The sequence below is a fragment of the Tasmannia lanceolata genome, unplaced genomic scaffold (assembly GCF_043159265.1).
Source record: "Tasmannia lanceolata isolate RefF3 unplaced genomic scaffold, GAP_Taslan_0.1 ptg000018l, whole genome shotgun sequence".
NCBI classification, from domain to species: domain Eukaryota; kingdom Viridiplantae; phylum Streptophyta; class Magnoliopsida; order Canellales; family Winteraceae; genus Tasmannia; species Tasmannia lanceolata.
In genome coordinates, this window is record NW_027518695.1 from 3261838 (window position 1) to 3286034 (window position 24197).

Below are 24197 nucleotides of genomic sequence, written 5' to 3' on the forward strand. Positions count from 1 at the left end.
TATAAATGATTAAATAAAACCTACTCAAACAGCTAAAGCTTTTGGCATAATTGGTTGTTTCACATGGTATCATAGATGTTTCCGAGCTATCAAAGGTTATTTCAGTTCAAACCAGTATTGCCACTATCAGTAGCCTTCATTTTCACTATTTTTGCACATACGCAGGGGTGAATTAGTGAGTAAATGGAGATTCCATGCCTACAGTCTACACTGCTGGAAAGGTAAATGATATATTCGCTCATTTTTTCTTACCTGGGACAGCCCCTTGTACTGTAAAAGGGGTCTGGCCCAGGGAAGAAAAGTGGGCGAATATATTGCTTCCCGCTGGAATTATGAAATTTGCAGTGTTGCCGCTGCAGCAGCACCTCGAATGGATAAACTCTCTCAATGTCGATATGGGTGTGAAGGAATCTCTTGATTTCCGTGGTATGTATTTAATCAGACTAAAATAAGGCCATGCCCATGCATACATTTCTAAGTTGTGAGGTTAAAACACAAAATTAGATAAAAAATAGTAACCGTTGGAAGCTGCTTCTGATACTGCACACAAGGACTACTCTTTTACACTAGTAGGCTTAGTGTAGGGGGTGGACCGGGGAAGAAAAAAGGGCGAATATATTATTTCCCGAAATTAATCCTCTGCCTGCTGGGTGCTGGGCAACAGTCAGTTTTCGTGTATGAGACCAGAGAACGTAATTATTAAAAAAGCTATTATAAAAAGGGTTTTTTCTCACAAAAAGAAGTCTTCTACTTAGGTTTATATGAAAATAAGGGTCTTCTAGTTGCAAATAGACTCATCACATTTGAGTGAATTTTTCAAATCTGGTCTTGCTATAATTTTGTGACTAAAATACCCATGGTAGATTTTTAATTCCGGTAAAACAACCAAAATATTAATATATCTAAAAAGACAAAAATTACCATATAAAAGACCAAAAATCAAGAATCTACCTTAGTATAATCTTAGACTAGTCTTGATGGATCAAGGGCTTATATATATATCCAATCAGGCTCTGTTCACAGGTTTTCCCGGGAAAGGAAAAGAAAATGTTTCCTGGGAATCTGAAGTGGTATTAGGAAAAGAAATTCAGGGAATCTGTGCAGGAAAAGGTTTCCAGGGAAACTGTTTGCCCTTCTTTTTGCACTAGTTCTCATGGAAACGAAATCCGTGTGTTTTTGGTCTGAAATGAAATCCCTAATGGGCGCGGGAGGGGGGGATGGGCTTTTCCATGTCATTTTTTGACTTACTGTAACAATTCTACATGTGTAATTCTATTTTCCCTGGACAGCAAGTGAACACCAGAATTCTGTATTGTCAAGGAAAAAAAAGAGGCTATTTTTCAGGGATTTGCTTTCCAGGGAACGTAAGTGAGCCTCAAGGTATTCTCGATGCATTCATTTTGAACGGAATTAGGAACATGTAGACAAGGCAAAAGTGAGACCCAACTTGGAAAGAGATTAAGTATTATTATTTGGGTCCCACAAAGCCAAAGGTGAGATTCGAGTCTCAACTCTCATGCCTCCCTCCTCCCCCGCTTCCTTTCATTCAGGAAGCAGAGACAAAAAAAATCAGAAGCAAAAAACAAAAAACAAAAAACAAAAAAGATATAAATAGCAAAAAATAAAATAAAAAAAGAAAAGACGAACAACAACAGTATTATCCAGTGGGATTGACGCACGCTCAATATCCGCAACTTAAAAGAAGAAATCCAAATAAAAAATAAGAATAATAGAAGCAGTTAAAATGAAGGAAAGTAGAGTACGATTCGGACACGAAACCGAGTCTTAAATACGCCCTATAGCCCTCTTCAATATATTCCCCCTCACTGTACATTAAAAGTGATCTCTCCCCCCCCTCTCTACGTATAAATAAGAAGAGAAGCGAGGGATTGTGGATACAAAACCCTCGTATTCTCATTCTCTTTCCGAGATAGTTCTCGGACGGAAATCCACCGTCCGATTTGGTGATATTTTGCAGTTGAATCGAGTATGGGAGAAACAATTCTTTCAGATCTATTGACTGAGATCTTGATTCCGGTTTCTGCCTTTATAGGTATAGTCTTCTCTTTGATCCAATGGTATCTAGTCTCTCTCGTCAAGGTCTCACCGGAGCGGAAGTCTCCTTCTCCGGAGAACAACAGCAAGAATGGATACTCTGATTATCTGATCGAAGAGGAGGAAGGCCTCAACGACCACAACACCGTTCTTAAATGCGCTGAGATTCAGAACGCTATTAGTGAAGGTCTGTTTAGCTTCAGATCTTAACTTGTCTGTATTTCTTTTGCTAGATCTAGTCCTGTTTTTGCGGATTTATGAGAGCTCCTCTGCTTTTTCTTCTTCTTTTTGCTGTGGATCTCGTCTCTGTATGTTGCTAAGGACAGGGTTTTGAGTTTCTGGCTTCTGTTCTTACCTCTTATTTAGCTTACTTGCCTTCTTCTTTCTTTCTTTTTCTTTCAACATTTTTTTTTACTGTGTATGTTAATGCGTTTGCGATTTCTTTCATCTTGTTCTACATCTCTGGCTTTGATGTGCATTAGAGAAAAAACATTTAGAGGTAGGATTTCATGAGGAGATTAACACTTACGGTTTAGATGTTGCTGATTTCTGAGATTTTTTTATGACTGATCTGGAATGAGAATGCCTGTGAAATTTAGAAATTATACTCAGAACCTAGCAGACCAGTTAATAATTGCTTCTTTTTTTTGTCCTGGAAAATCTCGAACTTTTAATTTTTGATATGTTGTTCTTGCATTTGTGTTTTGGTGACTTTCCATTTTTTTGATATGCTGCTGTTGTTGTGGTTGTTTTTTTTTAGCGCTCTCTAGTTAACATTGTATGTACTATGGTTTAAGCTGTCTTTAGTAAGATCACAGCAATTTAAGTATTATTATTGTTTCTATTAGTACTTCCTAAACTACAGCGTCTCGTTACTGCAACTACAATGGCCGCAGATGTATTTAATTATTGATATTAGTTTTTTTTTTTTTTTTTTTTGCTGTTACCGTCATTTAGATTTGTTTGCTGAATTATTTAACCATGATTTTTGTTCACTTTTGTCATCTTGTTTGAGTGGTTCTAATGCCTTCTTGTGGTTATTGTATTTTTTGTATATGATTGGGTAGTGATTTTTCTAAAATCCTTTTCTTGTGTTCAATAGTTCATAGCAAATTAGCAACTTTGGATGTAGATTTCATGATTGGCTGTATGGATATGTAATTGGTGAGCAGAGTGTGTGTTCTCTGATCTCTGGCATGTATGGATGTAAACAGGAGCAACATCTTTCCTTTTTACTGAATATCAGTATGTTGGGGTTTTTATGATTGCTTTTGCGATCCTGATTTTCCTCTTCCTCGGCTCCGTGGAGGGCTTCAGCACCAAGAGCCAAACCTGCACATATAACAAGGACAAGATGTGCAAGCCTGCACTTGCTACTGCCATCTTCAGCACTGTATCATTCTTGCTTGGTGCAATCACCTCTGTTGTTTCTGGTTTCCTTGGGATGAAAATTGCGACATATGCAAATGCAAGGACAACTCTAGAGGCGAGGAAGGGTGTTGGGAAAGCTTTTATCACTGCATTCAGATCTGGTGCTGTTATGGGATTTCTGCTTTCAGCAAATGGCCTCTTGGTGCTTTACATTGTCATCAACCTCTTCAAGGTGTACTATGGTGATGATTGGGAAGGCCTTTTTGAGGCCATCACCGGTTATGGACTTGGTGGGTCTTCCATGGCTCTGTTTGGCAGAGTTGGGGGAGGCATCTATACAAAAGCTGCAGATGTTGGTGCAGATCTTGTGGGCAAAGTTGAGATGAACATTCCTGAGGATGACCCAAGGAACCCCGCTGTAAGAAACTTCATTCATCTCTAAAACCCCCAGTTGCTGAGCTTCCTTTGAATTATGTGTTTAAATTGTACTATCTCTACCTCTCAAAAGAAAAAGAAAAAATTCTTTTGTATTTTTAGGTGATTGCCGACAATGTCGGTGATAACGTTGGGGATATTGCTGGGATGGGATCGGATCTTTTTGGCTCGTATGCAGAATCTTCTTGTGCTGCCCTTGTTGTTGCCTCTATCTCCTCTTTCGGAAACAACCATGAATTTACCGCAATGTGTTATCCCCTTCTCATTAGTTCCATGGGCATCATTGTTTGTTTGATCACTACACTTTTTGCGACCGATTTCTTCGAAATCAAGGCAGTGAAGGAAATTGAGCCAACATTGAAGAAGCAGCTTGTCATCTCCACCGTTCTGATGACTATTGGGATTGCAATTGTTAGCTGGATCGGCCTCCCATCGTCCTTCACAATCTTCAATTTTGGAGTACAGAAGGATGTGAAGAACTGGTAAACCTTCTATAATTAATTCCGTCTTTTCAACTGTTGGGCATTGATGCCTGTTATTAGCATCTAATCTATGAGTTGGATTTGCCAGGGAGCTGTTTTTCTGTGTTGCCATTGGCTTATGGGCTGGGCTGGTTATTGGGTTTGTAACTGAGTATTACACGAGCAATGCATACAGGTAACCATCTAGAAGTTTGCTATTCGTCTGGCATATTTCTTCATGTTACTCTCTGTTCCAACAATACTTCTCCTTTTTTTGCAGCCCCGTGCAAGATGTTGCTGATTCCTGCAGGACTGGAGCTGCTACCAATGTTATCTTTGGGCTTGCTTTGGGATACAAATCTGTCATTATTCCTATTTTTGCCATCGCCGTTAGTATTTTTGTGAGTTTTAGCCTTGCTGCCATGTATGGTATTGCAGTAGCTGCCCTTGGAATGTTGAGCACAATTGCCACTGGTTTGGCCATTGACGCTTATGGCCCCATCAGCGACAATGCTGGAGGCATTGCAGAGATGGCTGGCATGAGCCACAGGATCCGTGAGAGAACAGATGCTCTTGATGCCGCAGGAAATACTACCGCTGCAATTGGAAAGGTATTATATAATGCTGGAAGTTGTTCCTTTCCATCCTTCTTAATGATGATACCACATGACTATAGTGATCTTGGTTCTCCTTTTCCTTTTCCTTTTCCTTTGTGCTGCTCATAAGTATTCCTGCCAATTGTTGAATTATTTGATTTGCCATGGTAGTCATTGTAATTTTAGCCTCTCACCGTATTGGTAATAGACATACCAAGTCAATACACATGCATTTGGTTGTGCAATGCGAGGGCCTCTCATCTTTTAAGAAGAAAGATGGAAATGAGGCAACCCTAGATTTTAGTTGTCATTTTTTCCCTGCTGGATGGGATTTTTCAAATGTTCTGTTTGGGCAAGGAAATCAGAATGTACCGGCCTGTGTTCTGGTGAATTCTGAATATTTCAATCATTCATGTCAACCTTTTTGTTCAGGTCATTTTGTTTTATTTTCTTACCCTTTCCCCACAGAAGGTAGATGTCCTTGCTCGGAAAACCATCTCCAATGAAGTGTGTGGGTTTAACTATAACAAAAATCTCTCTTTATATGGGTTATACAAGTGGTACTTATATTATCTTGATTTCCAATAGATATTTACACGCTAGTAATAAATGGTAGGTTTAATAAAATGTTCAGTTATGTTTTGCCTTTGTTTTTGCTACTGATGTGCTCATGTTTTTCTATTTTATCCCAATTTTAAAATTTAAACTTGTTGAATTTTTTGTTGCTTCTTTTCCAAAATGGATCACCGAAATGGGAGGAGCACCGAGACATTTCATTTGTAAGGATAAACAGAATGCCCCATCTGAACGAATTTGACAAGTGAGCCCTATATTTTCTATGAATACAAGTGACTATCTGGTTATATCAAGCAGAAGCTGGTGCACATCAGCTCACTTGACATGTTAGGCAAAGAATGCCCTGAATTTTGTGCAAAGATATGCATGTCTATGAGGGATACCTGATTCTTGTTTAAAGAAGTAGCCTTGCCTTTTAAATAGAGGTGAAGGTTAATTTAATACTTATGTACTGAATGTGTAAGTTAGGTTAAGATATTTGCTCTGGTTTACCTTGTTCATATATTTCTCTTGCTTTTCCTCCCTTCTTTTTTTTTGTTCTTTTGAATCGTTGCTTTTCCTCCCTTCTTCATGACCATAACTGGCTTTGTGATTGATTCATCCTCCTCCTAGGGCTTTGCCATTGGATCCGCAGCCCTAGTGTCTCTAGCACTTTTTGGTGCCTTTGTGAGTCGTGCGGCAATTTCGACAGTAGATGTTCTGACCCCGAAGGTCTTTATTGGGTTGATTGTGGGTGCCATGCTTCCATACTGGTTTTCGGCCATGACCATGAAAAGTGTGGGTAGTGCTGCCCTGAAAATGGTGGAGGAGGTCCGCCGGCAATTCAACACAATACCAGGTCTAATGGAGGGCCTTGCTAAACCTGACTATGCTACCTGTGTCAAGATCTCCACTGACGCCTCCATCAAAGAAATGATCCCTCCCGGTGCGTTGGTTATGCTCACGCCCCTCATTGTTGGGACCTTCTTTGGTGTGGAAACTCTATCTGGTGTCCTAGCAGGTGCCCTTGTCTCTGGGGTACAGGTAAATAGAGATACTCTTATGCTCACAACAACATATTACACTATCCTATTATTATATGTTCGAAACTCTAGGACTAAATTTATCCTTTTCTGGTTCTGATCAACAGATTGCAATCTCTGCATCCAACACTGGTGGTGCATGGGATAATGCCAAGAAGTATATTGAGGTAACATTTCTTTCTTGCTTTTGTAGCCTTATTTCATTTCTTTTGGAACCCTTAAATATCTCCTTACATTAGTTTAAGAGGCCATTTAATTTCCTAAGACTTCTCCTTAAGAAACACCGTTGTCAAGTTTGCATTTGCACTTGCGATGACTTTGTAATGTTGCTGATGCTTCCAAAATGTGGTTAGGCTGGTGCTTCTGAGCATGCTAGGAGTCTCGGTCCAAAAGGATCTGAACCACACAAGGCAGCTGTGATCGGTGACACTATCGGGGACCCACTCAAGGACACATCTGGGCCGTCGCTTAACATACTAATCAAGCTCATGGCTGTGGAGTCACTCGTCTTCGCTCCTTTCTTTGCCAGGCACGGAGGCCTGCTCTTCAAGATTTTCTAAAGTGGAAAGAAACACATAAATAGCTTGTCGTTCCTTCCAACTAGCTCTCTGCCTTATCTTTTTCTTCACTTCTCTTTCATTTTCTTCTCCCTCAGTTATTTAGCTCTAATTATAGCAGCATTTACTTTTGTACCCATGTCGCTTAGCAGTGGACAAGCAAAATTTTACCTTTTTCACAGATGATGATTCTTCTTTTGGATTGAGTCCTGGTCGTTTCTGAAGAACGGTTGGGCTCCAATTTCTGTTATGCCATTGGTTTCCTTTGAAATAGAGAGGGGAACCCTTTTGAGATACATATGCATATATTCATTTATTCGTGTATTCATTGGCAGGAGTGATCATTTACTCGTGAAAATCAGCCTTCCCCGTTTGGTTGCCTCCTCTCAGTGGACATGAAAGTGAGAAAGAACAGGTTTTGTGGTTTCATTATTTGCATTAATAATGAAACAAAGCTCCATGTAAAAGAAAAGGGGTGGAATTATGAAAAAAAGGATGCACAATCTGACCTTTTTCACTTTCCACCTTGGTGAGATTTTCAATTTGGTTTCATTGAGGAAGAAGTTGAATGCCATTACAAATGTTTTGATGGTCTGCGTTCATTCCTTTTTTGTCGTCAAACATTAGGTTCTTTTTCCATACCGAGATGAGATGCGGGTATACTTGTACTCGGAATTTTTAGTCAGAGGAGTCTGACTCTTTCACTTGAGAAGAAGCATAAGGCCAAGCCCAATGGCCTTATCCTGCTTACGTTTTTTAAACTGCAGCTAATATTACTGCCCCCCTTTTCTCCGGGTACCACTTTCCATGGTTTTTTCCACATTTATTTTGAATCATTTTTCCATCTTTTAGAATTCTTATATTTGAAATGCCTGGAATGCTTATCCTCCTTGACATATTCTCCTCTATCCAACCTTGATACGGTTGCTGCAAAAACAAAATTCGACTTCTTAAGATCGTTGTCTAGGTTTGGCTTCGGGCTCTGCGACTGTAATTAGGAAGGTAGGATTGTAGATTTGTTTACGCCCTGTTTGTTTCTGATGATTGAACCTTATAGTGGAAGGAGATTCCTTGAATGTCATAAGGTGGTCGGAACGTAGATCTTCTCCCCATGGCGTTTTTTCATTAAAAAAAAAAAAGTATGAGATTTTAGATAGGGTTGAAGGCCATACGCTTATTTATGATCGCGTAAGGAGGTCGATGAATGAAGAGTGAGATTGTCTTGCTCGGGTAGGTGTGTCTAGATCTGACCTAGAATTTTTATTTTATTTTCTTCCCCCGTGAGGGAGCCTCCAATTTGTTCATTTGGATATTTTGTATTTGTCTTTGTGATTGGCCCCTTGACCGCCTTGGTAAGGGCCTTCTCTTTAGCAATAAAATCTAACAGTTTCATAAAAAGAAAAAAAAAAGATTATTGAACTCAATGTTGATTATTGAACTCAATGTTAAACGCAATATTGAGTTCAATATTCAGTTTTGTACTAAAAAACAACAGGGCGTTACCCCTATTATTTTGATTCAATGAATTGGGTTGCCAAGGAGTCGGAGTGTGCATTTCTGTGGGGACTAGGTGTCTTGATTCCTATATGTTTTGTTCTGGAGGGGATGTCTCAAGTTAAAAAAGGGAATATATCATGGGAAATGATATCAGCACAACCATGTTTTGATATTTTTAGAAACCATCTTGTCTTTTAGCATTTAAAGAACGAGATTTTATACGGTGTAAGTCCTTATAGTCCCTTATTTTTTCAAAAAGTACTGTACGGACCACACTATAGGATGATCCAAACCGTCCATGTGATGGGCCATAACGTAAATAGGTTGTGCCCAAATATAATCATTTCCACGGGATGATCCCAACCCTCCGATCTATAGATGAATTGCATATTACGGAGACCTCTATAGAACGGAAGGCTAGGATCATCCATTGGAGATATTTTTTGGGAACAACCTATTTTCATTATGGCCCATCATATGGACGGTTTGGATCATCCTATAGTATGGTCCCTACAGTACTTTTTGAAAAATAAGGGATACACGGTATAAAATTTCAATAGGTTATTACATTTCCCAAAAGGGCGATGATATTTTCACCCCCTTGCATTATGCATGCGCCTCCCTTGTAACGTGATTTTGACCTCAAAAGGCGTTAAAGTTACCCACTTTTTACGTCAGATTACGTTATAAGGGGAGCGCATGGGAAATGCAGGGGGAGTGAAAATATCATCTCCCATAAAATATGGAGGCGTTGTTGTGAAAAGGGGCCCGGTATATCAGCTAGAGATTCTGCAATAAATAAATCGATATTGGCGTCCCTTCTCTTCTTTTTTTCCAAAATTTTCACCCCTTTGCGGTTTTTAAGCCCCATATTCTCTTGGAAGCTCACTGCCTTGTCTTATCACTAACCCTCATTTTTTTATATTTGCACTGCCTTTTCATTCCTGTCCAAATTTTGCCAATATTTGTCATCACCATATTTGCCGCTAGTTGTTTGCTTTCTCTCATTCAATTTTTCTTTTCCAAAATACTTAAATTTTCTATTTCAGTTGAGGTGCCCTTCTTTAGGTACGTGCCTGAAATAATTCCTTTACTCAATTAAGGTGCCTCGATTTCTCTACGTGCGCGCCTGAGAGTTACTTTCATTCCATGTGGATTGGTAGTCAATCCATGATGTCTTGCCTATTGAGGCTCATTTTTTGCCCATTACGGCATTGATCTATAGTGATTCATTCCTACTCGCCCATCGAAACTTGAGTATCATCTAGCCCCATTGAGGCTATAATCTATTGACTTTTAAGCCCTCTTCACGACACATCGACAAGCGACGTCTTCTTTGGCAATCAGTCTCGGACATCAGCATGGGATATTCATCATCAAACTTTGGTATTGTGCTTCAAATCAAAGGATTCTATTTTCTTATTAGAGATTCTAGTGAAAAATTCAATTTTTATATTGGAGAATTTTACTTTGGAAATCTTATTGTAATCAAACGTATGTCGATTTTTCAATTCACATACGTTTGAGAGAGCATGTTAGAATATGTGAGACATTGGATTGGGTTGAGGTTCACAGTTGAATCGTCTTGGTGTAGATTAGGCAAGTAGGTTAAGGGAGGCAACCTAGCTAGATTAAGCAATAAGATTGAAATAGAAATGAAGCTGGATTAGAATCTTCTATTGTAATCTCTTTCCCTAGTTATCTTGATTTCATTCTATATTTACCATGTAAGTGCTCTGTGTATAAGCACCATCAAATTCTCTTTGTAATCCGTCCAGGCTTAGTGAAAATTCAGAGTTTATCAATCAACAACCCCTTTCTCCTCCTATCTGCAATACAGTCATTATCTTTCCCTATTTTAGGGTTCTTTTTCAGGGTTTTGTACAACCTTTCTTACATTCTTTTTTCTTGCAAGAGCAAGAAAAAGAAAGAATAAAAATGCTCAGTCTTGGTTTTCCCCAACATTCAAAAACCAAGCCCCTTCAACCTCCGAAACCTTATCTCCCATGTCCTTCTTCTTTCCCTTCATCTCTCATCTTCAATCCAACTCCTCCACTCGTTCGACCCCATCTAACCCTCCAAATCAGAGCTCTCGACGCAGCTCAGCCCTTCGATTATGAATCCCTCATCTCCCACCAATTCCAGAATTGCAGCAAGCTCAAAATCGCCATAGTCGGATTCGGAAATTTCGGCCAATTCCTCGCCAAAACCTTAATCCGACAAGGCCATATTGTCTTAGCCCACTCTCATTCTGACCATTCTGAAACCGCCAAAAAAATGGGTGTCTCTTATTTTCTCGACGCACATGATCTCTGTGAAGAACACCCAGAAGTAATCCTCCTCTGCACTTCAATACTTTCCACTGAAACTGTTCTAAAATCTTTGCCCATAAAAAGGCTTAAGAGAAATACCCTCTTTGTTGATGTCCTTTCAGTCAAAGAATTCCCAAAAAATCTCTTTCTTCAGACATTACCGCTCGAATTCGATGTTCTTTGCACCCACCCAATGTTCGGACCGGAGAGCGGAAAAAATGGTTGGAAAGATCTCCCTTTCGTCTATGAAAAAGTTCGAATTGGGAGCGATGAATCGAGGGCTAATCGCTGCCAACAATTTTTAGATATTTTCGCGCGAGAGGGTTGTGAAATGAAGGAGATGAGTTGTGCAGAGCATGATATATTTGCTGCGGGGTCACAATTTATAACGCATACGGTGGGAAGGATGTTGAAGAATTTGGATTTGAAGTCTACACCGATTAATACGAAAGGGTATGAGAAATTGTTGGATTTGGTGGAGAATACGTCTAAAGATAGCTATGATCTTTACTATGGCTTGTTTATGTATAATCCGAATGCGACAGAGGAGTTACAGAGGTTGGAAAATGCTTTTGATTCAGTGAAAAGGCAGCTTTTTGGGCAGTTGCATGATGTACTAAGGAAGCAGTTGTTTGAGAATGACTTGGGATTGGATGGCACAAGAGCTATTTGAAAATAGTCTTCAGAGGAATTCATTCTCCGTTGTTGTCTTTGAGTTAAAAGTCCTAACCAATCAACTTGGGTTGTTCTGGTATGAATAAATTTGTTTTGTTCTTCAAAGAACAGTTTAGGTTATAGATCAATTGACTTTTCTCTATTTGTAATGTGCTTTCTTCATTGACCATTGGAAACATTGGGGTGACATTGTGAGCTGAAATTGCATACATATAATGTGCTATTTGTTCATAAATTTTCACATTTTCTCAAGAGATAGATGCGTCCGGAAGTTGGTATTGTTTGAGTTCTATGTTCACTCAATTGTTTTGATACTGAACTCATGGTTTTCATGTGGATCTATTTCCACATGATTTTAATAGTTTATTTACTTGGTCTTAGTCTGTAAATGCATTGGACTTAGTTCCTCTTGTACCAATAGTTGGTTCACAAATGCCGTGGACCTAGTTCCTCTATGTAAATTGATTTTTCCATAAGGAAGCCATTAAGTGCTCTCAACAAATTGAGTTTTGGTTGTAGAAGGATCAAATTGTATCCCAGGAACTGGGGGATACAGAAAAGGAATAGGAGAGGCACACAGACCAATCAATCATATTCTTGAATTTGGAATGAATTAGTTCCTCTTGTAGCAATTGTTATTTCCCACTTTAAATCACCACTTGTTAGTGGTAATCACTCATGAATGTTCCCATGAACTCCAAGTCTCGGAACCAGGCCTTCCACTAATACCAACCCATGGAATTCTCAAGAGAAGTGTCATGTGGAGGTACATTTTCCCAAGCTTTCTAAATCCTCTCACTCTATATTTTTTTGGTAATTAGTCCAAGGAGTGAATATGGAAGTTTACAAAACCAAATTAGCAAAAGAAATGTTTGTGTAATCTGTGCTATTTTAAAAAATTGTCTATTCCTTGTCAGTTCGCTTCCGATCTTAGTTTTCTACCTCTTCTCCGTTCCAGACCATTTTATGCACAGGAAAAGTAAAAGTGCAGATCATGCATAGGTTTCCTTAAGAATTCTGGCTATGTTAATAGGGGTCAACTCATGTCAAATTTTGGGAATTCGGGTTGAGACATTACCACAAAATTGGGCCAGGTTCGTGTTGATTCCAATTCATTTTTAACAAAAGCTCAAACCGACCCGACTCAATTTGGACCCATATATGTTAATAATCTTGCGACTTTGTTCCTCAAATATACTTTTATCCTTACAAAAGCTCCATACCTACAGGAATAGTTGCAACTTTTTTTATTGATAGGTAAGCTGGGGTTGAACCTCCGACCTCAGGGTTGAAGAACATAGTCTTTAACACCGACCTAGAGGCTCAACCCCCAGGAATAGTTGCGGCTTGTGTTAGATTGCTCCGATTCTAAACGCCAAACCGATTATTTGACGCAAAATTGTGTTTAAATTTGGGTCCAATAATAGGTTTGGCATTCACAATTGGATGTCATAGGCGCGAAAAAAAAGGTGATTAAAAAAGCTCCCTCACTAGGGCGTCGGCTTAGGTAGGAAGGCGGTTTCTCCCTCTCGTCTTCCTCTCTCTCGTCCCCTCTCTCTCCTACATCTTTATCTCTCTCGTCTCCCTCTCTCGTCTCCCTCTCTCTCTCTCTCTCTCTCTCTCTCTCTCTCGTTCCCCTCTCCCCATTGCAAATCCTCTTTTTACCGTCTCTTCATGGTTGGCAAAAGATGAGCCGCAGAGGCCGAATCGGGAACCGTGGAGGCTAGATCTGGAACATGGTTTTTCCGTGGTGGCTAGATCTAGAGCTGTGGAGGAAGAATCTGGGGCCGTGGAGGCTGGATTGGGAGCCGTGGAGGCCGAATCTGAAGTCATGAAGGCTGTGAAGCTGAAACTGGAGCCGGGAAAAACCGTGAAGGTTTCCGGCGGCCGTGAAAGGCCGTGGGGTGCTAGATCTGGAGCAGTGGAAGGCCAGCTATAGGCAATGCGAGGCCGTGGATTATCGAATCCGGGGGTTATGGAAAGCCGGGGGCCATATATAGGGCGGAATGGCCGGAGCTGGGCTCGAGAAGGCCGGATTTAATGGTAAAGGGGCTGGATCTAATTAGGGTTGATGGAGAAAATGGATGGGCAAGTTGTTGGAGGCTGTAGAAGGGGCCAATGTAAGGAAAAATGGTGTTCGGATTCAGGGGAAAATGAGGAGATTGGATATGGAGCTGAGGGAGTTTGTGGATAACGGCAATGAACCTTGTAGGGTTAAGGTTTGAAGGAGGAGGAAGATGAGGGGAGTTTTAGGGTTGTTAGGGTTAGAGTTGATTGGGGACGGAGGTGGGGGAGTAGTATAGTCTTTAGGGTTACGGTTTAGGGTTAGGGCTATGAATATACTTTTGGATGGGATGATTTTTGGGTTAGTAGAAGTAGGTTTTAGAGAAGATGGTGGAAGAATTTGATATATTTTTAATACGGAGCCGTCGGTGTTTGGTGGTAGTTCGAGGTGGAGACCGCCGGAGATCGGATGATGTGTTGGGTGGTTGGCTATCGTGCACGGTTAGGGGCGCACAATAGCTCTAGGCCTTCGAGCGGGATTTTTGAAAATCAAATTTGCCAGCGGATTGCAGTGGAGAAATCGGTGTGACGTGGTAGGTCACGATCTTGACTTGGGGTTACACAAATATGGCACTTTTTGCTTTATTCGATTCAATTGAGGTTATTGGGTAATGTAGGGGTAATGAGTTTTTCTTTTGGGCCAAGGAGAATGCTCCTAGGCAATTCATATTATGTAAATCTAGTGGGACTACCGGTCCCCATTGTAATTTTGATGAATATATTTGTCAATTTAAAAAAAGAAAAGAAATAAGGATGTCAAAATCTTAAACGAACAGGGCCAAAGTGTTAATTCTCAGTGTGTTTTTTTGAGTTCTGACTTTGATTACCATTTGGTGATGCTGACAATGTCTTACTATTTCAACTGTAATAAAGTTTAACAGAAGTCCTTCACCCGCATTTGCTGTTCCTAAAACTTCGGTTTGTCCATAACAAAGATCCAAAGTCATTGATAGTATAGATAGATTATACATGATAGAAATATCATAGCACAAGAAAGAGAAAAGAGAAAAGAGAAAAGAGAAAAGGATTATTATAATTTCTAAGCATGTAATGGTTGAAAGCTATTGGCAGTAACCCTCGATTGTGACACGGGGCTGTTTGGATGTAGGGGAAATTTTTTTCAGAATTTCTTTTTTCATGGAAAATAAAATTTGCAATATTTGGTAAACTTATTTTCATTGATTTTTTTATAATCCATTTCTTTCTTATTTTCTTTTCTTAAAAAAAAAAGCTGAAAATTTGCTTGACCCTAGATTTTAATTTTCCATCAAATATTTTATTTCATAAAAAATATGGAAAATGTATGGTATCGCCCGCACCATAAGATGATCCAAACTTTCCATTAGATGGTCATTTCCATTGGTTGATATAGAGTGTTGATCCTAACCCTCTATAGATCGGAGGGTTAGGATCAACCAATGGAAATGATTTTTGGGGCACAACCTAGTTAGGTTGTGGCCCATCTAATGGACGGTTTGGATCATCTTATGGTGAGGGCCATGCCCTCATCAAAATACAGTAGTGCTGATAAAAATATTATTTTCTCTAGATCCAAACACCACCCCCTTATTTGTAACCCCCATTATTGTCCACCTCTGAAATTACAAGAACAAAGTAGGTAGGCCCCATGGGCTTCTCCAATGAAAGTGCAGAATTCATACCAAAAAGATTTAACAATCGGTACATATACGTCAATGTGGGCCCCGTCTTACCTCAACACGGCATGGTTTTTATTGATAGGCCTTCGATGATGACAAAGCCTCTTCAAACCTTTATAAATAATACCTCTCCGTGTTCTTGTTTTAGGTGATTAGAGAGGAGAAAGATGGGAAATACGTCATCGATGCTTACTCAGTACGACATTGAAGAAGTTCAAGAACACTGCAACAATCTCTGTATTTTGTTTCTCTTTTCTCGATTCTTTGATTTTTATTTTTTTTCTCTTTTTAAATCTTTCCCCTTGGATTATTTATTTATTTATGTGTTGAATTTTTCTGTTTCTGTTTTTTTTTTTTTTTTTTGTGGGGTTGGGGTGATTCAGTTTCGCAGCAAGAAATTGTGTCACTGTACAAGAGATTTTGTCAGCTAGATAGAAATTCAAAAGGTTTTATATCCGCTGATGAGTTCTTATCTGTTCCAGAGTTCGCTGTAAATCCCCTTTCTCTGGTACTTCCTATACTTCTTATGATGCCCTAATTTAACTCTTTGTTTTTTCTAACTTTCTAGTAATTTTTTTATTTTTTATAACTCTCTAGTATATTCTATGGGACTTAAGGATCAATGACTGCAGATGGTAATTGTCCTAGTTTTTAATGCTTTGTTACTTACTGATCATTAAAAAAAACAAAAATATGCCATAGAATTTCGATTGAAAAATACCAGGCATATGATTTCTGATGCCAAGTGGAGTATGGGATGGTATTGTTGAAGTATAAATGATTAAATAACGCAACTCTATCAACTTAAGCTTTTGGAGTAACTGGTTGTTTCACATAGTATCAGAGCTATTGCTTCGCAGCAGGTCCTGGGTTCTAACCCCAACAACTTCTTAATATTAAAAATCCAGGTGTACGGGCCAACCCCCCCCCCCCCCCCAAAAAAAAAGAAAAAGAAAAAGAGGGGCCACAGATGAGGGGGAGTGTTGAAGTATAAGTGATTAAATAATGCCAACTCTAACAACTTAAAGCTTTTGGAGTAATTGGTTGTTTCACATGGTATCAGTTGTTTTGCATGCCATAGATTTTTTGTGATTTATGTTTATGTACATTTTTCTTCTTTATTTTTTATTGGTCTAGTGATGAATATTGCTCATTGCACATTCACATTTCTATAAGAATGGCACAGTTTTTTGAAGCTTAGAGCTGTATCTCATATCTTCGTGTTTTCGCTGGCTTCTGTTTTCATTGTAGAGGCTGCTTAGAATGGTGGATGGCTTGAACTTTAAAGACTTTGTATCCTTCTTGTCAGCCTTCAGCTCTCATGCAAGTCTTCCACAGAAAATTGAACGTACGACTTACTTTCCTCAACTGTGAAGTTGTCCCCATTCATCAGCGCTGTTCATATTTACAAATCCTGTTCTTTTTATTCTTCAAGCAGTCACTTTTTATTGATACATGGTAGTATATGGTGTTGCCCAAATAACAAACCAGCACTTTTTTCTGCAATGGTAGCTGATATAGAAAATATAATTGTTCAATCAGGGATATGGTAATTTTGTGTCTTTGTCGGTGTTATTACTAAACATTTTAATTATCTATGTGATTCAGTCATCTTCAAGGTTTATGACTCAGACTGTAATGGAAAGGTGAGCTTCAATGATGTATTAGAGGTGTTGCGAGATTTGACGGGATCATTCATGTCTGAGGAGCAAAGAGAGGTATCCTTATGCAGCTCTTTCTTTTCTTTGGCAATAGAAGTTCTTGCATTGGAAGTTTAGGAGATTGATATGAATGATCTTTCCCGGCAGCACTTTGGACCACTCTTTTGCCACTTGTGTTCTTGGCTGGCAATACCTGTTATTGGTTCTAAAGAAGCTTAGAGAAAAGTATAGGTAGTTTTTCTTGTTTAAGTTGTTGTTTTTTATATTTTCAAAAAAAAAGTTCTTGTTTTTTATTTTTTAACTTGGAAAGATACTAAAGGACAAAGTTAATCACACATATATGGAGACACTGACTCACCAACATCAGAAACATCATACAAATAAATTTTTCCAGTCAATTTAAATTGCAGGATGATGATTCATCTGGAAAGCTCCAAGTCTGGTATAAATTCCTAAGCAAGAAATTGATTAGCTTCATCTTTAAGACACGCCTAGAGATGTTTCTCATCAATGAATGGTCACAACCAATAAATAGCCTATTAACCAACCTGTCTCGCTTTCTGATAAACATCTATATGCTCATTCAATAACTTCCATGCATCTGCACATGGGTAAAAGTCACTGAACTAATTTCATTGTATTTTTTATTTCTTTTCAGCAAGTTTTGAGCCACGTTTTTGAAGAGGCTGGTTACACAAGGGAGTGCTCTTTCTTGTTGGGTGACTTCGTTAAGGTATTGTTCCTTTCATTTGGACACTTTGTATATGGAAAATGCAGGGTTGACTTTTTATTGGCAATCTAACAGATGCGTCCTAGAAAAAAAATGAAGCCTAAAACCATTGTTTTGAAAATCTTAGGATTTACGATTCAAAACAAATCTTATATATTTCGATTTGAATCCCATGATTGAATTTAATTTCTATGAATCTTGTGAATTTCAATTAAATCGTACGATTCGACCATATATCGTATGATTGTGAGATATATCCTATTTAAGTTTTATATGAAAGAAATAAAACTTTCTTTCAAAAGACCACATTTGCCTCTTACATTAGGAGAAGCCCTAAAAAATCATATTGTGAGAAGGAAGAAAAAAGATGAGGAGTTCAAATGAATCAAATCAAACTGATCTAGTAAGAAGGAGAATAGGGGGGAAAAGAAGAAGATAAGGTGGAAGGACCAGTTTGAACCGGTTCTGCTTGAAGTAGTTGAACCAGTTTGAACCGATGAAAGAAATTTTGGAACTATTTCGAACCATCAGAAAAAAAAGATGGCGAAGAAGACAAAGAAGAAAGAGAACTTACATGGTGACTATTGTTGCCTCCCACCTAAATAAATCACCTTTCGCTTGAAGCAACCCACCATTTGAAGTAGTTAAGTTCTTGTTTTTTCCACACCTTTGGCTGAGATTAGAAATAGTTGTAGACGCCAAGTCAGCAGATGCACGTTGTCCGCACTTTGTCCTTGTTTCAGAAAGCTTTTCTTTCTCCCTCTTTTTGCGTAGACAAAATGGACAAAAATAGGAGAATGAGAATCACCCAAAACGACTTCTTACCGCTTCCAAAAAAAAAAAAAAAAACCAATCTTTTTACTACTCAAAACACAAAATTAGGAGAAACGGGCATCATTGTTCAGGATCGTGGAATGCATTCTTGCGAAGTTTTTTTTATTTTATATTCTTTTTACAAAAAAGCGCAAAAGCAATGCAGAGAATAATTTTCGAACATCACATTTCTCTTCTTTTTTCTACACTGAGATTAGAAGTAGGTGGGGACTCTGCATATTACCTTCTTTGGCCAAGATTATAAGCAGTTAGTTAGAGACCATAAAATTAAAAGTTCTTTGGTTATTTTTCATGCTCTCTCTCTCTCATGTGACTGCATGTGTACTTACTATTACAAATTTGATAAGCAGATAAATATTAACCCTACAACATACTTTCTCTTTCTCCTATCTATGTTGGTATATGAACTCAGTCAAACAGTGCATGTTCTTGAGGGCATTACTTGTATCGAGAATAGATATGATGATAATGAGGACAATGACGACGACTTATCAGTTTTTGATAATTGATTTTCTTCAATTGTCATTTGATGTTTGAGATTGAGAATTGATATGAACTTGTATCTTTTATTATTTTTAAGATTATTATCTAATATATATGGGTTTGGAAAGAAAATGAATGATTAGTATGTGACAAGTTTGTTAGCAAATAATTCGTATTATGATATTGAATAACTAATCATAGTAGTTTCTATTTAATTAATGGATTTTGAGGAGAATGATAATTAGTCATTTTATTATTATCTCTGATTTGTTTATAATTTATATTATAAATATGAATGAATCATATATGATCTATGATCCAATATAATTCGACCCCTTTTACGTTTCGGTTCCAAGTATTAAAACATTACCTAAAGCTATATAAGGACTCAAGTGACGTTCTATTTTAAAACTTTTATGGCTTATAGGTAATATAAAAGATCAAAGATAATGTTTAAGGAAATTGTAAAACCTGATCCTTATGCTATTAATTTTATCATCAACATATGATCTTAAATTCTGTTTCGCTCCACTTCCATTGTAAATAAACATGAAAAGGACATTCAGAAGTCAAGCTATAAATTATGTCCTTGGTTCATTGATAGTTTCTATTCAATAGAAAATCTCGACTTACGGATACCCAACCTCTGGTGCCTAAAAATATGCATTGTCATATACTTTAATTATCAGTCCCTTACCACAGGAGTATGCAGCATACTTATGGAAAAATTATTGATTCAAAATATTTTTTTTCATTTTTTTGAATGGTAAAAAAATATTTTTTCCATTACTAGCTAGATGGATTGAATCTCCTAGATTTTATCAAAATCATTATAAAACGTAGGGTGCAAGCCAAAATGCATGCCAAGAATTGATCAGCATGACCTCCAATCAAAACTAAATCAAATGAGGTTGGTCTTGAATAAAAGATCTCAGAAACAATTCAGATCACCTATCCTTAGAGCCAATCTGGAGATCTGAAGAGACGAGTCCATGGAAAATTGGGAAACCTAGATTTTCAAATTTTTATACTAAGAGAGATTGATGACAACAGCAATGTGGAGGATGAAAGTGGCCGGCATCAGTCATACCATGATGACCATTTCTGGGAAAAATCAGTGATACAGATGATGAGAATGCAAATTTGAATCTAAAGGTGTCTAAATCGTTGATTTGTAGATAGTTGATCCAAAATGTGGAGGATGAAAGTGGCCGGCATCAGTCATACAGATGATAACCATTTCTGGAAATACGGATGATGAGAACGCAAATTTGAATCTAAAGGTGTCTAAATCGTTGATTTGTAGATAGTTGATCCAACTTGAGTTCTGTAATAACTTTTAGCTAGAATGGTAAAGAGGCTACCTGGAGGATGAGAAATTAGTGCAAATCTGACTCTGATATCAATTGATGCAAACCTAGGGTTCGTAGGTTGATTTATGTGAGTTTGCACTATACATTCTCATAATATAATAAATAACAAGTTACCCTTAAAAAAAACAGAATAAATAACTAGTTATCAAAAGAAAATTAGGTTTTACAAAGATTCAAAGCTTTTGAATTCTTCCGCCAATAGAAATCAAGTCAGCCAAGAGTGTTCCATACAATAGATTATATAAATCAGAGAAATCAGTTCCCTACTCAATAATAAGCAGATGTCTTATCATGTCTGACAAGAAATCAGATTTGTAAAATAAACCCCTAATTATGGCCCAAAGAAATCTTGAAGGGTTAATGGAATGATGGTAGGTATATGTGTAGGGTATGTGGTTAAGGAGGAATGAGGGTAGGCTCCAAGGAAAAATATTGGTAGGCCGTAGTGAAAATCAGAATGTAGGAAAAATCGGTACTTAAGTAGTGTGTGGGGATTGACGTCTAGATGTAGGTAGCTTCCAAGAGAAGAAAGAGACATAACGAGAGATATGAGGAGAAACTCATCTCTGCCAAGACAAGGAGAGATGAAGGAAAGAAAGATCAAGATCCGAGAGATAGAGATCAAGCAATGATCAAGATCTTGAAAAGAAAGGAAGATCACGATCTTCCTTTCGGGCCCGACGGGTATTTGTGATGCAAACGAAGCGGAAGCAAGGGCATTGCTTTCGGGTTTAAGATTGTTTGCAGATCATAGATTGGGTTCGCTAATCATCTAGGGGGATTCCACCAATGCTCAGTCCTGGGGATAAAATAAAAGTAGAGTTCCGTGGAAGCTTGATGATATCATTGCCGAGACCAGAGATTTGGTGCGCATAATTGGCCCACATTTTCATCAGATGAGAAGATCGGCCAACGTATGCGCAGATCTCTTGGCGAAGGAGGGTGTGGAGAAGGCCTTGATAGAGGTGGTTCAAGGCTTGCCTCAAGAAGGCATTGGATAAATGATCCAGGCGTAATCGCTTGAACGACACGGTTGGTTCTGATGCTCGTCTTTGATTTTTCCCAATGTTGGGCCATGTCTTTTGCATATGTTTTTGTAGCTATCTGCTTGTTGACTTTGAGGTGTAATTGTTGGAGACCGCTTGCCCCCTCTCTTGTAACACTCTTATGGAAAGAACTCTTTTAGCTCTAAAAAAAAGGAAGATGATGATCTAGAAAAGATCAAGATCATGATAAAGGAAAGAAAAGAAGATCAAGATCAAGAAAAGGGGAATGGTGATCAAGGGGAAGAAAAGATAAGGGGAAAAAGGAGAATGATTTATAAATCAAACCGGGAGAGGTGAAAAGAGGAAAAGAGAGAACTTTTATAAACCCAACCAGGAAGGGTGAACAGGAGGAAAGGTGGAAACATGAATGTATGGTGTAAGAAGGGAGAAATGGAGTGAATTGAGGATATAAGGGAGAAGAGGGAGATGGAATAGTAGAAGAAGGGAGGAGAGAAGAGAGAGAGAGAGAGGGGAGGGTTTACCTTGACAAGTTTGGTCAGGGGATTAGGAACTCCCTCACAATTCCCTTTGCTCTTGGAGTTATTTCACTTCCTCTCAGTAGTTTTTTTCCGTTCACATTTTTTCTTCTCTTTTTTCGAGATTTTATACAGCTTTTTCTGGGGATGTCCCTTTACTTTTTTTTTTTTTTTGAATGGTACGTCCCTTTACTTCTTTTGGATTTGCATTTGCTATAGTATCATAGATCGATGTTTAGGATGTCATATTATATTGAGCTTCTGCGGACACATTTGAGATGTCATGGCATGGCTTTTCTCTTCTACTCATGCTGGATGTTTTTTTTATGAAAATCAGCCATGCCTTTTTTTTTTGGTTTCATCCATGCTAGTTTTTCCTTACATGAAGTTAATTCTTACTGATATTCAGAATTTTATTTTTATTGTTCATTATTTTTAATACAAAGTAAATTAATGGACCAAAGAACATCAGTGCCGATAGGCCATATAGGCCAAAGTAGAACATCAAGGGGACATAGTCCCCGCTTAATTGTTTCTCAGCTTTTGATCAGTTTCCCTCTCCCAGCCAACAGTATTGATACAATGAAATGATGAAGATGACCCAAACAACCTGCTGAAAAAAAGAACCTTTAGTCTGCAAGAGCAATGATAACTTGATTACTATAGCTATAAGTTGATTCTCTGCATTTTTCTTTCTACCCAGTTTTTCTTCCTTTTTTTCCATTCTGTTTCTTGGAGTATGTTTTCTCGGAAAATATGAGAGCATATTCGAACACCTGTCTTAAAATGCCATTGAAATGTGGATATGTGCATCAGATGAGCAGGAACTTGACCTATGATGGCTCCTTTATGGACCTTTTGAGATCCATTTATTCCATTTAGTCTTGATTTACTCAATTTCTTATTCAAAATCCTTTGATTTGAGTCCTTTGACAATTATCATAAACTCCTTACAGATTCTGTTTTACCATCTTTTAATTGTGAAAGAAAACATTTTGATCTAGCTGGTGGCCATCCCTTTCCAGTTGCCATACCTTCCATTATCTGGAAGAATATAAATAGATGCTATTTCTCTCCTCTCCTTTACATTGATGATTCCTCGTGGTCATTAGGTGACATGTTTTGGGTTCTTCTGTTGATGAGCAATCGCCATTTTAATATCTGATTATTAATACGATGTCAACTGAATGTTTTCTTTTGATTAGATTTTGTGTTTTTAACTCCATTTTTCTTCTGCTAATGTTCTTTGTTTGCTCTATTCAAGCATCACAATAGCTCATTCATGGTTTCTATAGAAATTCATCTGATATTTGGCCATGTTTGACAACCATGAATTTTTTCAGGGAATATTTGTTTGCCCAGTGGTGAGAGATGGGTAGAAAGAGTGGGAGAAGGGGAGAATTTGAGAGAGCAGAAGGGAATAGATGGTGCTAAGTTTCTGAAAAAATAGGAAAAATAAATCTGTAGTTTGAGTGGAGTTTTTCATTTCACTCTTTTTTAAGCCACTTCTCACTCTCTCTTCACTCGTGCCCTCTCAATCCTCTCCCCTCCCCCACCACTGGATAAATTAATAATCCATGGAAAAAAAATTCATGGCCTTACTTGATTTCCGTTCTTAAGTTAGTTGCATTTATTCTCTTTCTTACTGTTGTTATGGCAAGTCATTCAGATTCTTGGAAATTCTGGCCTGAAGATGGAGGTTGAAGTCCCTGTCGACTAGATAATCTGACTGGCATTTTCCACACAGAAGGAGAGTAAACTTGGAAGCACGCCCTACCAAAATCGAATGGAGGGCGGTGAACGATCTGTTCTTCAACACAAAGAAGTAATGGTTGCCATTGTTTTGCAACAGAAAATGTGTATTATGGTAAAAATTATAGCAGGGATTCTGTAAATGGTCCATCTGCTACCATCTCGATCTGTTGGTTCATTTTCTGAAATATCAAACCCGTAATACACAAACAGCTTGTTACGTGCGTAATTGGCCGTAACACAAATAAGCAAGGAAAATATAGAAATAGAGAAGGGAAAGAGGTTGATTCGAGGCAACTGGACCTCTTAATGGCTCGATTCGAGAGGAAGCAAGACTCTCCTAGAACAAAATTTTCCTCTGTTGTAAAATTCTTCTATTCTCCCATTTAATATAATTGCTACTGCATAAATACAAGCAAGATGGAATGCCACATCACAAATAACTAACCCAATAACCCTACAGTACATACACACAAATACAAAACTACTACATTAAAACTACCCATAAACATAAGCACATATCACAGCTTTACAGTAAAACCCAGATGAAAGAAAAAGAAACT

At 38.2% G+C, this 24197-nt stretch overlaps 3 protein-coding genes across 5 annotated transcripts; all 3 read left to right on the forward strand.

Annotated features, from left to right (window-relative positions):
- Positions 1–1810: 1810 nt before the first annotated feature.
- On the forward strand, positions 1811–7369 carry LOC143849597 (pyrophosphate-energized vacuolar membrane proton pump-like). Its single transcript, XM_077358666.1, has 8 exons — positions 1811–2242; positions 3270–3844; positions 3964–4343; positions 4432–4518; positions 4603–4933; positions 6107–6517; positions 6624–6683; positions 6870–7369. The coding sequence occupies exons 1-8, from the start codon at positions 1990–1992 to the stop codon at positions 7074–7076; spliced, it is 2304 nt and encodes a 767-aa protein (XP_077214781.1). The 5' UTR covers positions 1811–1989; the 3' UTR covers positions 7077–7369.
- Positions 7370–10295: 2926 nt separating this feature from the next.
- Positions 10296–11815, forward strand: LOC143850861 (prephenate dehydrogenase family protein). The gene has a single exon (XM_077360134.1). It carries the CDS (start codon positions 10509–10511, stop codon positions 11553–11555), a length of 1047 nt encoding a protein of 348 aa, XP_077216249.1. The 5' UTR covers positions 10296–10508; the 3' UTR covers positions 11556–11815.
- A 3541-nt stretch (positions 11816–15356) lies between these two features.
- Positions 15357–23931, forward strand: LOC143850944 (uncharacterized). 3 transcript variants are annotated; one of them, XM_077360240.1, is made up of 6 exons: positions 15357–15516; positions 15663–15787; positions 16531–16627; positions 16888–16997; positions 17599–17673; positions 23544–23931. In XM_077360240.1, the coding sequence occupies exons 1-6, from the start codon at positions 15447–15449 to the stop codon at positions 23571–23573; spliced, it is 507 nt and encodes a 168-aa protein (XP_077216355.1). In that variant the 5' UTR covers positions 15357–15446; the 3' UTR covers positions 23574–23931. The 3 variants fall into 3 exon arrangements, with proteins under 3 accessions (XP_077216355.1, XP_077216353.1, XP_077216354.1); XM_077360238.1 differs by having other exon boundaries at positions 23552–23931; XM_077360239.1 differs by lacking the exon at positions 23544–23931 and adding an exon at positions 23226–23514.
- The last annotated feature ends 266 nt before the right edge of the window (positions 23932–24197 follow it).

What these genes read in the sequence shown, in the direction of transcription:
- LOC143850944 (XM_077360238.1), top strand. Translation starts at nt 15,447, where the DNA reads ATGGGAAATACGTCATCGATGCTTACTCAGTACGACATTGAAGAAGTT. An exon ending in AGAACACTGCAACAATCTCT is followed by an intron (nt 15,517 to 15,662) that starts GTATTTTGTTTC and finishes GGGGTGATTCAG; the next exon opens with TTTCGCAGCAAGAAATTGTG. An exon ending in CTGTAAATCCCCTTTCTCTG is followed by an intron (nt 15,788 to 16,530) that starts GTACTTCCTATA and finishes TTTTCATTGTAG; the next exon opens with AGGCTGCTTAGAATGGTGGA.
- LOC143850861 (XM_077360134.1), top strand. Translation starts at nt 10,509, where the DNA reads ATGCTCAGTCTTGGTTTTCCCCAACATTCAAAAACCAAGCCCCTTCAA.
- LOC143849597 (XM_077358666.1), top strand. Translation starts at nt 1,990, where the DNA reads ATGGGAGAAACAATTCTTTCAGATCTATTGACTGAGATCTTGATTCCG. An exon ending in CAGAAGGATGTGAAGAACTG is followed by an intron (nt 4,344 to 4,431) that starts GTAAACCTTCTA and finishes TGGATTTGCCAG; the next exon opens with GGAGCTGTTTTTCTGTGTTG. An exon ending in CTACCGCTGCAATTGGAAAG is followed by an intron (nt 4,934 to 6,106) that starts GTATTATATAAT and finishes TCCTCCTCCTAG; the next exon opens with GGCTTTGCCATTGGATCCGC.